Source organism: Scyliorhinus torazame, chromosome 4 (assembly GCF_047496885.1).
Source record: "Scyliorhinus torazame isolate Kashiwa2021f chromosome 4, sScyTor2.1, whole genome shotgun sequence".
In the NCBI taxonomy this organism is placed as follows: Eukaryota; Metazoa; Chordata; class Chondrichthyes; order Carcharhiniformes; family Scyliorhinidae; genus Scyliorhinus; species Scyliorhinus torazame.
In genome coordinates, this window is record NC_092710.1 from 151,076,866 (window position 1) to 151,091,452 (window position 14,587).

The 14,587-nt window shown below is 44.0% G+C and overlaps 1 protein-coding gene across 1 annotated transcript in view; it reads left to right on the forward strand.

Moving 5' to 3' along the window:
* The window catches only part of taf1b (TATA box binding protein (Tbp)-associated factor, RNA polymerase I, B), a 150,967-nt gene extending 145,167 nt beyond the window's left edge, over positions 1–5,800 (forward strand). The window contains exon 15 of the mRNA XM_072498762.1: positions 5,404–5,800. Within this exon, the coding sequence (XP_072354863.1) occupies positions 5,404–5,587 (184 nt within the window). The 3' untranslated portion in view covers positions 5,588–5,800. The remainder of the gene's footprint in view (positions 1–5,403) is intronic.
* The last annotated feature ends 8,787 nt before the right edge of the window (positions 5,801–14,587 follow it).

A 14,587-nucleotide genomic window follows, 5' to 3' on the forward strand; every position in this document is an offset into this window, starting at 1 on the left:
TTCTAGCACTCTTCGGGAGGGTTTAAACTTATTTGGCACGGGAATGGGAACCGGATTTGTAGTCCAGCAACTAAGGTAGCCGATATTCAGGACGCCAAAGCGCGTAGTAAGGCAGTGGGGAAGGGAACACTGACAAAGGAGAGTACTTGCAGGCACGGAGATGGGTTGAAGTGTGTATACTTCAACGCAAGAAGCATCAGGAATAAGGTGGGTGAACGTAAGGCATGGATCGGTACTTGGGACTACGATGTGGTGGCCATCACGGAAACTTGGATAGAAGAGGGGCAGAAATGGTTGTTGGAGGTCCCTGGTTATAGATGTTTCAATAAGAATATGGAGGGTGGTAAAAGAGGTGGGGGGTGGCATTGTTAATTAGAGATAGTATAACCTCTATAAAGGTTATAGAGGAGTTCGAGGAGTATCTGCCTACTGAGGTAGTATGGGTTGAAGTCAGAAATAGGAACGGAGCAGTCACCTTGTTAGGAGTTTTCTATAGGCCCCCCAATAGTAGCAGAGATGTGGAGGAACAGATTGGGAAACAGATTTTGGAAAGGTGCAGAAGTCACGGGGTAGTAGTCATGGGTGACTTCAACTTCCCAAACATTGAGTGGTAACTCTTTAGATCAAATAGTTTGGATGGGGTGGTGTTTGTGCAGTGTGTCCAGGAAGCTTTTCTAACACAGTATGTAGATTGTCCGACCAGAGGGGAGGCCATATTGGATTTAGTACTTGGTAATGAACCAGGGCAAGTGATAGATTTGTTAGTTGGGGAGCATTTTGGAGATAGTGACCACAATTCTGTGGCTTTCACTTTAGTAATGGAGAGGGATAGGTGCGTGCAACAGGGCAAGGTTTACAATTGGGGGAAGGGTAAATACGATGTTGTCAGACAAGAATTGAAGTGCATAAGTTGGGAACATAGGCTGTCAGGGAAGGACACAAGTGAAATGTGGAACTTGTTCAAGGAACAGGTACTACGTGTCCTTGATATGTATGTCCCTGTCAGGCAGGGAAGAGATGGTCGAGTGAGGGAACCATGGTTGACAAGAGAGGTTGAATGTCTTGTTAAGAGGAAGAAGGATACTTATGTAAGGCTGAGGAAACCAGGTTCAGACAGGGCGCTGGAGGGATATAAGATAGCCAGGAGGGAACTGAAGAAAGGGATTAGGAGAGCTAAGAGAGGGCATGAACAATCTTTGGCGGGTAGGATCAAGGAAAACCCCAATACTTTTTACACATATGTGAGAAACATGAGAATGACTAGAGTGAGGGTAGGTCCGATCAAGGACAGTAGCAGGAGATTGTGTATTGAGTCTGAAGAGATAGGAGAGGTCTTGAACGAATACTTTTCTTCTGTATTTACAAATGAGAGGGGCCATATTGTTGGAGAGGACAGTGTGAAACAGACTGGTAAGCTCGAGGAAATACTTGTTAGGAAGGAAGATGTGTTGGGCATTTTGAAAAACTTGAGGATAGAAAAGTCCCCCGGGCCTGACGGGATATATCCAAGGATTCTATGGGAAGCAAGAGATGAAATTGCAGAGCCGTTGGCAATGATTTTTTTCGTCCTCGCTGTCAACAGGGGTGGTACCAGGGGATTGGATTGTGGCGAATGTCGTGCCCCTGTTCAAAAAAGGGACTAGGGATAACCCTGGGAATTACAGGCCAGTTAGTCTTACTTCGGTGGTAGGCAAAGTAACGGAAAGGGTACTGAAGGATAGGATTTCTGAGCATCTGGAAAGACACTGCTTGATTAGGGATAGTCAGCATGGATTTGTGAGGGGTAGGTCTTGCCTTACAAGTCTTATTGAATTCTTTGAGGAGGTGACCAAGCATGTGGATGAAGGTAAAGCAGTGGATGTGGTGTACATGGATTTTAGTAAGGCATTTGATAAGGTTCCCCATGGTAGGCTTATGCAGAAAGTAAGGAGGCATGGGATAGTGGGAACTTTGGCCAGTTGGATAATGAACTGGCTAACCGATAGAAGTCAGAGAGTGGTGGATGGCAAATATTCAGCCTGGATCCCAGTTACCAGTGGCGTACCGCAGGGATCAGTTCTGGGTCCTCTGCTGTTTGTGATTTTCATTAATGACTTGGATGGGGGAGTTGAAGGGTGGGTCAGTAAATTTGCAGACGATACGAAGATTGGTGAAGTTGTGGATAGTGAGGGAGGGCTGTTGTCGGCTGCAAAGAGACATAGATAGGATGCAGAGCTGGGCTGAGAAGTGGCAGATGGAGTTTAACCCTGAAAAGTGTGAGGTTGTCCATTTTGGAAGGACAAATATGAATGTGGAATACATGGTTAACGGTAGAGTTCTTGGCAATGTGGAGGAGCAGAGAGATCTTTGGGTCTATGTTCATCTTTGAAAGTTGCCACTCAAGTGGATAGAGCTGTGAAGAAGGCCTTTGGTGTGCTAGTGTTCATTAACACCAAAGTTAATGAAGAGGTGATGATGCAGCTGTACAAAACTTTGGTAAGGCCACATTTGGAGTACTGTGTACAGTTCTGGTCGCCTCATTTTAGGAAGGATGTGGAAGCTTTGGAAAGGTGCAAAGGAGATTTACCAGGATGTTGCCTGGAATGGAGAGTAGGTCTTACGAGGAAAGGTTGACGGTGCTAGGCCTTTTCTCATTAGAACGGAGAAGGATGAGGGCGACTTGATAGAGGTTTATAAGATGATCAGGGGAATAGATAGAGTAGACAGTCAGAGACTTTTTCCCCGGGTGGAGCAAACCATTACAAGGGGACATAAATTTAAGGTGAATGGTGGAAGATATAGGGGGGATGTCAGAGGTAGGTTCTTTACCCAGAGAGTAGTGGGGGCATGGAATGCACTGCCTGTGGAAGTAGTTGAGTCGGAAACATTAGGGACCTTCAAGCAGCTATTGGATAGGTACATGGATTACGGTAGAATGATATAGTGTAGATGAATTTGTTCTTAAGGGCAGCATTGTGGATAGCACAATTGCTTCACAGCTCCAGGGTCTCAGGTTCGATTCCGGCTTGGGTCACTGTCTGTGCGGAGTCTGGACATCCTTCCCGTGTGTGCGTAGGTTTCCTCCGGGTGCTCCGGTTTCCTCCCACAGTTCAAAGATGTGCAGGTAAGGTGGATTGGCCATGTTAAATTGCCCTTAGTGTTGGGTGGGGTTACTGGGTTATGGGGATCGGGTGGAGGTGTTGACCTTGTGTAGGGTGCTCTTTCCAAGAGCCGGTGCAGTCTCGATGGGCCGAATGGCCGCCTCCTGCACTGTAAATTCTATGACTCGGAAAAGTAAAATGGACAATATTGGCAAACAACAGTGTAAAATAATAGTAGAAAAATTTAAAACTATCTACAGCACTATAAGGAAAGGGCAAACTAAACAATTGAGACTTCATGGATGAATGAAGACAGAGAACAATTGAGAGTTAGGAAAGAGATGCAGTTTAAGATAGCAGAGGTGGGCATGATAAGAGGAACATAAGGGATTAGAAGAGATGTTTAAATTAGGAAAGCAAAGAGGAACTATTAAATAAAATTATTCAGGAACAAGAAATAGTAAAATATTTTATTGGCATATCAATTTAAAAAAAGGAAAACTGTGATGGGAGTGGGACCATTAAGGGATAAACAGGGTAATACCACAGTTAATGATAGAGAGGTGGCAGAAATATTAAATCAATATTTCATTTTGGTATTTACCAGGGGTATAGAACAGGTAGACCTGGCATTTGAATGGGAAGTGCATTTATTTTGCTTTAAGATAATGTATGGAATAAGCTAAATAAACTCAGAGGATATAGCCCTGGTCCGGATAGATTGTATCCACTGACTTTAAAAGAATCTAGGGAAGAGATAGCAGACGCATAACTACATATATTTCTTAAATCATTAGAAATTGGATAATAAAAACAGAAAATTCTGGCACTACTCAGCAGGACTGGCAGAACATGTCAAGAGAGAAACAGATCTGAGGCATTGACTCACAAATACTGAGCATTCTCAGCATTTTCTATTTTTGGGGGAGGATTTCCATCATCTACAGTATTTTGCTTTTGTGATAGACTGATGAGGTAACTTGACTTGTTATCCCTTGAGTTTAGAAGGTATGGAGATGATCTGATTGAAGTGTCTAAAATTATGACGGAATTTAATTGAATAAATTGATCCAGAGAAACTATTTCCTCTGGTGGAGAAACAAGGGAACATAATCTTAACATTCGAGCTAGGCCATTTTCAGTGAAATCAGGAATCATATTTTCACACAAAAGATTCATGGAAAACTGGGCAGCACGGTGTCGCAGTGGTTAGCACTGCTACCTCACGGCGCTGAGGTCCCAGGTTCGATCCCAGCTTTGGGTCACTGTCCGTGTGGAGTGTGCACATTCTCCCCATGTTTCCGTGGGTTTCACCCCCACAACCCAAAGATGTGTAGGCTAGGTGGATTAGCCACGCTAAATTGCCCCTTAATTGGAAAAAATTAATAGGATACTCTAAATTTATTTTTTAAATGGTAATGGAAAGCTAGAACTTGTTACCTCAGTAGTCTGTAGACTATAGGCCAATTGAACTTTCAGACTGAGGTTGATAGATATGTTATATTAGAGTCTCAAGGGATATGGAACAAAGGTGAATAAAATGAGGTGCAGATCAACCATGCTTAAATTGAGCAGTGAAACAGATTTGATGGGCTGCATGGCTTGCTCATTTTCCTAGGTATCTGAAATTAATTTGAGTTGAGATTAGATTTATTATAATTGTTACACTCTAGGTTTACTCACTAACCAGTGCAAAGCAACTTGGTGATTTGTACCTGTCATTACCTTGGGTTAGGCTATTGTTTGATTAGATATGGGCAATAAAAGTAAACCCCTGATCATAAGAATCCACTTACGGGAGAACAAGTGTTGGAGCAGACCTGGATTTATAACGCACGTTATCATTTTCTTTAGGAGTTTACCAAATTCTTAGAAATGATAGCATGTGTGGTCAAATACTGGGACTTGCGTCTTCCCAATTTAGTTGGCTAAAATAGGAGATTAGTGGACTGATACTCCCCTCTTTACTAAATGAGTTTGGAAATGCCTTATTTTACCACTGATATCTAGTTATGAATTCAGATCAGATAAACAGAATAAAAGTCTTCCTGCCTTCTTGATATGAAGGATCCCAAGATAAATAGCTTTGCCTGTTTTAAATCAGCTCCTGGTGCATTTTAGTCGCAGTCTTAAGTCAAGGACCTTAAGGATGCTATGGTATAGTACAGGTGCTTATTGGGGAATGACAGGGAAGTGGGATGAACATCATTCTGATATTGAAGTTAAGGCCTGTCCTTTACATTTTATAAATTTTGTTCCATATTTAAAAAGCTGTTTTTATTTGAAACTAATCAAAAAACTATATATTTTTTCCCCTTGTTAGGTACTGTGGACACTTAACTAAGCCTGAAGAAAAACATTTTCCTGGAAGTTACCTGTTTGTTCTAAATTTGTTCTCCTTCCTGCTTGGGATAGAGTTCTCCATACTACATCAGGAAGTTTGTCAGTTGGAACATATACTGTTTGATATACCAGAAACACTGAAGCGTAAAAGAAAGTACAAGTAAATAACTGGGTTATCTGAAGAGCAAAGACTACTTGGCACACAACTTGAATCTGAAATTGATCATCTTTGAATGCTGACCCCTTTTCCTGTAGGTTGCTAGGTTTGCACCAAAGTGAGTTTTTTTTTAAAAACGGTGTGTTTAAGAAGTCTGTTGTTCCAGTTCTTCAAATAATAAACCGATACTCTGGGAGGAAGAGAATATAAGCAATCATAACTTCAAGTGAAATTTCTTTTACTTGTTTATTTTGACCATTTTTGATGACATGTTATCAAATCCATTTTTCAGAGACATTGCACAATCTTAATAGCCATGATAAATATGCCTTCATTAAACCGCCTGATGACAACGCAATAGGATAAAAATTCTACTGTAGGTTCAGCATTTTTGTGCTAAAGTGGCATATTGTTATTTTGACACAGCGTTACTGCTTTATAAGTATTAGATTCTTCAAAAATAAGCTATTTCTCCTAAATATACTAATGACCATTATAATTCAATTATGATTTTTGTAACACATCATCCCAAAAATATTTACCTTGATGGCTTTGGCCTTAGCTGTTATTAATATTGGATAAAATTGCTGCCTTAATGTGAGTCTTCAACACTAAGCCTACCAGCTTTACTAGTCTCCTGATCAACATTGTTAAAAATGTCAAAGTTTATTTCAAACTATTATCATTGAAAGGAAAATGATGAGGAGTGTGGAGGTAGAGTGGGGAGTTTTGTTTTGACTGACCGGTCAATGACAAATCTAGTTTGCTTTTGAAGATATGCTCTTATATCTGTTGTCACTGAAATAGTAGGCTTTGGATTAATCTGAAGTCTAGAGTTATTTTGTACTTTTAGACCTGAGAATTGCAAATATTATTGAACACTTGTTCAAAAAGGGTGTAAAAGATTATCCAGGCAATCAGTTTAACCTCTGTTGGGGAAGCTTCTAGAAATGATAATTCAGGATAAAATTCAGAACCACTTGGGCGAATGTGGGTTAATTTAAGTAAGCCAGCCAGGATATGGTATGGGCAAATTGTGTTTCACTAACTTGCTGAAGTAGGCTGATGATCGTTATGCTGTTGATATGATGCACATGGACTTGAGGCGTTTGATAAAGCGCCGCCCAACAGACTTGTGCAAAGTTTTGTTTTTAGAAATTTAGAGTACCCAATTATTTATTTTTTTTCCAAATAAGGGGCAATTTATCATGGCCAATCCAGCTACCTTGCACATCTTTGGATTGTGGGGGTGAAACCCACGCAGACACGGGTGGGAATGTGCAAACTCCACACGGACAGTGACCCAGGCCCGGGATTCGAACCCGGGTCCTCGGCGCCGTTTCCAGCAATGCTAACCAGTGTGCCACCGTGCTGCCCTTGACTTGAGCAAAGTTAAAGCTCATAGAATGAAAGGGACAGTGGCAACATGGATCGGAAATTGGCTGGGGGATAGGGAACAGAGCATAATATATGCTTTTCAGACTGGAGGAATGTTTGGAGTGGATTTCTCTTAAGTGTTGGTATTCCAAGCCTTGCTTTTTCTGAGATAAATGACCTAGACCTTGGTATCCAGGGCACAATTTCAAAATCTGTGGATGATACAAACTTGGAAACATTGTGAACAGTGAGGAAGATAACTTAGAATTGCAAAAGGACACGGGCAGATTGGTAGAATGGGTGAAAAGGTGGCAAATGAAATTTAATGCAGAAAAATGTGAAGTGATTCACTTTGTTAGGAAGAACATGGAGGTACAATACAAAATAAAGGTACAATCCTAAAGGAAGTGCAGTCACGCAGGGTATTAATTCCAATAATTGTATGTTGGGGAAGAATAAATTTGAAGCTAGCCTGTACAGTAAAACACGTTTATTTCCAAGACAAAAATTGGAAGAAGTCGCAGAATCTCCCAGTTCTTCCCCCACACCGAGTGAACTGGTTTATGTACTCTTTCAATGATTCCCCAGACCCTCGCCACTTGGGAATAGCTGTGTTTAATTACCAACTTAAATCATTTATTTTATTGCAGTGTGATTTCAACATCAACAGATTCCCTTTTTTTTTAAATGAGCATTTCCTTTTCGGGGAAAATAATTAAAACTGCAGATAGAAAAGTAAATCACTCATTTTTAAAATAAACTCACATCCTGGGTCATCCTTCTTCTAATACCCAACACACTTTCACTACAAGCATTTCTTTTGTTGAAGCAGGGGAATAACTGATGGCTTGTATCAACCCACTGGAACTTAGAGATTTCTTTTTTCTCTACTATTTGTTTTCGACTTACAATATCAATTTGTAATCTTTTTACGCTCACACTACCCCAAAGGGGTTGATCTATTATTCATATAATAGTCTACTGGGACATTTTCTGCATGCAGTATTTCCCCTAATGTTTTAGATAAAAAGAATGCCATGTCAAACCCCTTTACTCGTGCAAGAGTCTCTGCAGTCAGGGTGCTTTTTACTACTCCCCTTATTTTCTTGATTTCCTGAGCCAAGGGACAACACTTCCCATTTTCACCCACAAGAAATATTATAAAATCTACTGGACTTAAAACCCATCAACAAGGTTTGCGTGAGAGACGTCACTAAACAAAATCAATTCTATATTCTTAGGGTCACCTAAAGACGGGAAAAGTACACATTTCTCCATCTTTAACTTTTTTAATGTTTCAGGGCAGCATTGTGGCGTAGTGGTGAGCACGTCTGTCTCATGGCACTGAGGACCTGGTCATTGTCTGTGTGGAGTTTGCACATTCTTCCCATGTCTGCGTGGGTTTCACCCTCAACCTAAAGATGTGCAGGCTAGGTAGATTGGCCATTCTAAAATTGCCCCTTAATTGGAAAAAGGAATTGGGTACTCTAAATTTATTTTTTTAAACTTTAAATGTTTTGTTCATCCTGGACCTTGGGATGTTTCATTATAGTACTCCGTTCAAGAACATCAAAATTTGCATCCAGCCTAATCTGTGTGCCCAAATAGCTTAATTACCCAACCAGGCTTTGCAACTATATCTTTTTGCGAAGACCCAGCCCAACTGACTGCAATACTTCCAAAATAAGGTGGGGGATGCAAAGTATCCTTAAAACAGTGTAACTCTATTTCTAATCCAATATTTTTGAAGGCCCTATTAGCCTGACTTCCAACCTTAAAGTCTGTCCTAATCTTGTCAATAACTCTGCTTGGAACCTCACTGGTATCATCTCACAGGAAGTCATCAACATGCATCAAGATGCCTGCCAGTTTCTTGCCATGGTACCAGTAAGACAGTTTGAGACTGACCACCTTTAACAACACAGAACTGAAAAGAAGTATCATTGAAACCATATATGTACTTATTCAACTTCCAGTTTTCCCACCACCCCTGGTGCTCCTTAGAAGATTTGAGAAACACTTCCCTCTGGAGGTGATTCCCTGTGGAACTGCCACTTCAATATCTATTGACCTACATTCCCCATGAAAACATCATCAAAAGGACCAAAATAAAAATTCTAAATTACCTTCCCTGCTGTGGGTGAGTCTACTCTGATTTCCTTATCAACTAAGCAATCTTCAAATCCCTGGGCCATTAAACTTATAAGTACCATCTGGTGGGATCTTTTCCATGTGATGTACCTATGTGATGATGTTGGCTGACCCCTACTTTGGATTCTGAATGCACCAAACTCCTTCCCAACTGTAACTTCCACTGTTTAGCCTCCCATCCAGCTTAATGCCCGAACCTAACAGCCATTACAAAGACTTATTGGTCGTGGGAACTCCTGCTTTTGCTACTTGATCATTTATGATTCAACATTCGCCATTCAATTATGTTGTCTAGTCAGGTGGCAAATCCTGCAGTCAGATCCCCTGCTTACCCCGTCAGAGGCCATATCCACCGTACATGGCTGTTTCCCTACCTGGGATTCATCACCCAACCCATTACTGCAATTTGGACTATGTTCCCTTATTTTTCCATACTGATACTCCACTTTCCAAAACCACGATCTTCACTGCTCCTCCATCATCCTAGACTGTCAGCAAATTCTTATGTTTTCCATATTTTCCTGCCTGTTCAACAATTGTTGCATCCCTCCAGTTATACGATCCTTGTGGACAGTACGATACCCGGGAACCCATTTGAGGCAGCTGACCTCTGGACAAAATCACCCCTTCCTGTTTATTGCAATTTGATTTTCTAATGATATCCAACACCTGATCCATTAAAGCTTGTGCAGCTAACTCTGCGCTACAAAGTGATGCACATGATTCTTTGTTGGTATTTGCAAATTAATAATGCATTCCGGTGACATGTGAAAAATTAGTTTTTATTGTTTGATTTCAATGTTCAGTTTTCCCCTCTGTCCTATGACTTTCCCTTTTCCCCTCCCGTATAATAAACCAGATCACCTGAACTAAATTTTAGCTCTGAGGATCTTATGCAGTGTCACAATGCCAGCCAAATTCTTTCTGAAACCGCCGCCTCAATTATGAGATTTCCTGTTCTGTGTGCAAGGCATTCAAGTGGACAGAAAAACAGAGCTAGCTAATAGTGGTTCGCTCAAGAGCAGGGGAAACCATCCAATAGCACTGAAGGCATCTTCGGATTTTTTCCATACACCAACCACTACGGGTTATATTCCCCAACCATTTGTAAAGAATTCTTTGCAATTATTGCTCATACTTATAGAATTTACAGTACAGAAGGAGGCCATTCGGCCCATCGAGTTTGCACCGGCTCTTGGAACGAGCACCCTACCCAGGCCCACATCTCCACTCTATCCCCATAACCCAGTAACCCCACCCAACACTAAGGGCAATTTAGCATGGCCAATCCACCTAACCTGCACATCTTTGGACTGTGGGAGGAAACCGGAGCACCCGGAGGAAACCCACGCGCACACTGGGAGAACGTGCAGACTCCGCACAGACAGTGACCCAAGCTGGGAATCTGGGACCCTGGAGCTGTGAAGCAATTGTGCTATCCACAATGCTACCATGCTGCCGCCGTTTTCAACTTGCACTCTGGTTGTTTGACCTGTGCCTTTCTGTAATGTGATGATTCCCTTTGCATAAACCTCTGCTGAATGGGCTCTCCGCTGCATTGTGCCTGACAATGATATTCAAATTTTCACACATCCCATAATTCGAAAATTCCCCTTCATTATCCGTCAGTAATTTCGTTGGTGTTCCTAATCTGGTACCCACACATTTCTTCATGATCTTTATCGACAATGGTCTATTTGTCCTTACCATTTATTACTGTAGATCGGCTAAATCTAGTCACCAAAGTGTCGCAAATAATTATCCCAATCCTGTCCCATACTTGAAAGTCCAGTACCATTAGATCATTAAATTCCCTGGCAGGATATGGCACTGTCCTTTGGTATTAAACACAAATGTCACATTGAGCCAGGACTTGCTCAATAAGGTTGTTGTATTTTGGGGACTTCCGGTGGCGGCCATGATGGGGTAGGTCGCACATTTGATAGCTCCCGCCTGTAACGGACGTTTGGACCTTTTTTCCCCGTTTTTCTTTGGATTTTATGGAATAAAGCAGTGAAGAGTGAGACAGTAAGGAGAAATCCCCCTCCGGTGTGTGGAGAATTGAACCAGAAGTGGCTGTGTGAGATGACAAAGTCCTATAAGGGAGACGCAAGCAGAGCTGGTAACACGGGACAGCATGGCGGAGGGCAAGGGCCACGGGGAGATGGCACAGTGGACGACGGAGCAGCTGGTGAAGTTTTTCGAGGATTGCTTCACCAAGCTGAAGAAGGACACGCTGGACCCGATTAAGGCTTCGATTGATCAAGTGGTTCAGAATCAGGAAACCCACGGGAGAGCGATCCAGGAGGTCGAACAAAAGTTGTCCGAGCACGAGGAGTATATAACCGTGCTGGATAGCAAGGTGGGGTTGATGAACGACGGCCAGAAAAGAATGCAGGAGAAGCTGGAGGACCTGGAGAATAGGTCCAGGAGAGGAGGCAGAATCTCAGAATTGTTGACCTCCCTGAAGGCAGTGAGGGATCGGATGCGAGGGCCTATGTGACGGACATGTTGGAGAAGTTGATGGGGGCTGGGGTGTTCCCTCGGCCCCTGGAATTGGACAGAGCGCACAGAGCCCTCGCGAGGAAGCCCAGAGCGAACGAACCATCGAGGGCCATGGTGGTACGTTTTCACCGTTTCATGGACAAGGAACACATTTTGCAGTGGGCCAAGAAAGAATGGAGCAGCAAGTGGGAGAACTGTGAGTTGCACATTTATCAGGACCTGGGAGCGGATTTGGTCAAGAGGCGAGCTGGGTTCAATCGGGCATAATGACCCTCTTTAAGAAGGGGGTGAGGTTCGGGATGCTGTACCCAGCCCGCCTGTGGGTCACACATGAGGAACGGGATTTCTACTTTGAAACACCAGATGAAGTATGGACCTTTTATTAAAGAAATGTAGCTGGAGGTGAATTAAAAGATACTTAAGCCTTGGAAAAGTACTGTGGTAGCGATTTGTGGTGCTGGATTGTAAAAATTTAAGTAGCTCTATGTGAAATAATGGGCTGTGTGGATGGTTAAAGGTTGATCTGTCTTGCAGGGCCCTTGTTAGAGGGGGATGGGCTTTGAATTTAGTTCTGCTTTTTGGGTGACTATTTTTCTAAAGTGATTGTTTCTTCACTTTTTTTCTGTTGTTTGTTTACTGGGGATTGTGATGCTTTAAAAATGTTTATTCATGTGGGGGGGGGGAAGAGAGGAGAGTACAATAGGGAGACAGATTGTTTGGTGCCAGGGGCGGGAGCTATCGAGTCAGCATGGGTCAGCTGTCTGTCGGAAGCGCAGTGGGGGGTGGACAGGTGTTAAGCTGGAGCTTGACTTGGGAGATTGGGTTTTTAGTGTTGTTGCTATGGGGGGGGAGGGGGAGCTGCTTTGCTGACAGGAGAGGAACTGTTACTAGGGGGCAAATGGGAGGTCGGGAACGGCGACAGCTTGAATGGGAACTCGAAGCGGAGGGCACGAGCTTGAGGCTGGCCTAAAAAGGGTGATGGCTAGTCGGCATGGGGTGGGGGGGGGGGGGTGGAAGCCCCCCCGTCCAGGCTGATCACATGAGAGGACTGAATGGGCCGGTCAAGAGAGCTCGCATTTGAGGGAACTGAAGGCGGACATGGCAATGCTACAAGAGACACACCTAAAGGTTATAGACCAGACGAGAGTGAGGAAGGGAAGGGTTAGCTAAGTGTTCCACTCAGGACTAGACTCAAAGACCCGGGGGGGGTAGTGATCTTGATCAGCAAACGAATGGCATTCGAGGCAGGGAGAATAGTGTCAGATAAGGGGTGGTGAGTGGTAAGCTGGAGGGGGTGCGAGTGGTACTTGTGAACATATATGCTCCGAATTGGGTCGACGTGGAATTCATGAGGCGGGTGTTAGAGACTTAGAGTCACATAACCTGATCATGGGAGGGGACTCAACACCGTCATTGATCCGGAATTGGACCGGTCAAAATCCAGGACAGGGAGGAGGCCGGCTGCGCCAAAGAAATTGAAGGGTTTTATGGAACAGATGGGGCGAGTAGATCCATGGAGGTTTGCACGGCCGAGGACGAAGGAGTTTTCCTTTTTTTCACATGTCCACAAGGTATACTCTCGCATCGACTTTTTTGTTCTGAGCAGGGTGCTAATACCGAAGGTGGTGGATACTGAGTATTCGGCAAGTGCAGTGTCGGATCATGCCCCGCACTGGGTGGATCTACGGGTTATTATGGAGAGAGGGCAATGCCCGCTGTGGAGACTGGATGTGGGGTTGCTAGCGGACGAGGCGGTCTGTGGGCAGGTTATCAAGTCCATCCAGAACTACCTGGAAACAAATGATACGGGGGAGGTTTCTGCAGCGACGGTCTGGGAAGCTTTGAAGGCAGTAGTCAGAGGGGAATTAATCTTGATATGGGCCCACAGAGAAAACGTGGAACGGGCTGAGAGGGATAGATTAGTGGAGGAGATACTCCAGGTGGACAGGAGATACTCGGAGGCCCCGAACGTGGGGCTATGAGGGAGCGGCGGAGGTTACAGGTGGAGTTTGGGCTGTTGACCACAGGGAAAGCAGTGGAACAGTTGAGGAAGGCAAGGGGGGTGATCTATGAGTACGGGGAAAAGGCCAGTAGAATGTTGGTGCACCAGGTCAGGAAAAGAGAGGCGGCCAGGGAGATAGGTAAAGTAAAGCGTAGAGACGGTAATACTGTCCTGGACCCAGCCAGGGTGAACGAGGTGTTTAAGGACTTTTATAGTAAATTATATGAGTCGTAACCCCTGGTTGGGGTGGAGGGGATGAGGCAATTTCTGGATCAGTTGAGGTTCCCGAGGGTGGAGGAGGACCTGGTGGAGGGGCTGGGAGCCCCAATTGAGATTGAGGAAATAATCAAGGGGCTGGAGGGCATGCGGTCGGGCAAGGCCCCAGGGCCTGACGGCTACCTGGTGGAATTCTATAAGAAGTTTTCAGAGATATAGAGCCCACTGCTGGTGAGGGCATTTAATGAAGCAAGAGAGAAGGGAGTCCTCCCCCCAACAATGTCACAGGCCTCGATTTCATTGATCCTGAAACGGGAGAAGGATCCGGAGCAATGCGGGTTATACAGGCTGATTTCTCTACTGAATGTGGATGCCAAGCTGCTGGCTAAGATACTGGCCACAAGGATAGAGGACTGTGTCCCGGGGGTGATAGGGGGCGACCAGACGGGATTTGTTAAGGGCAGGCAACTCAAGGCCAATGCTCGAAGACTTCTAAATGTTATTATGATGCCCTCAGAAGGAGAGGAGGCAGAGGTGGTGGTAGCGATGAAGGAGAAGGCTTTTGATCATGTGGAGTGTAATTACCTGTGGGAGGCGCTGGGAAGGTTTGGGTTTGGTGAGGGCTTTATTGACTGTGTGGTTGCTCTATCAGGCACCAGTAGCGAGTGTGCTAACGAACTGGCTGAGGTCAGGGTATTTTGAACTACACTGAGGGACGAGGCAAGGGTGCCCCCTGACCCCGTTACTGTTTGCTCT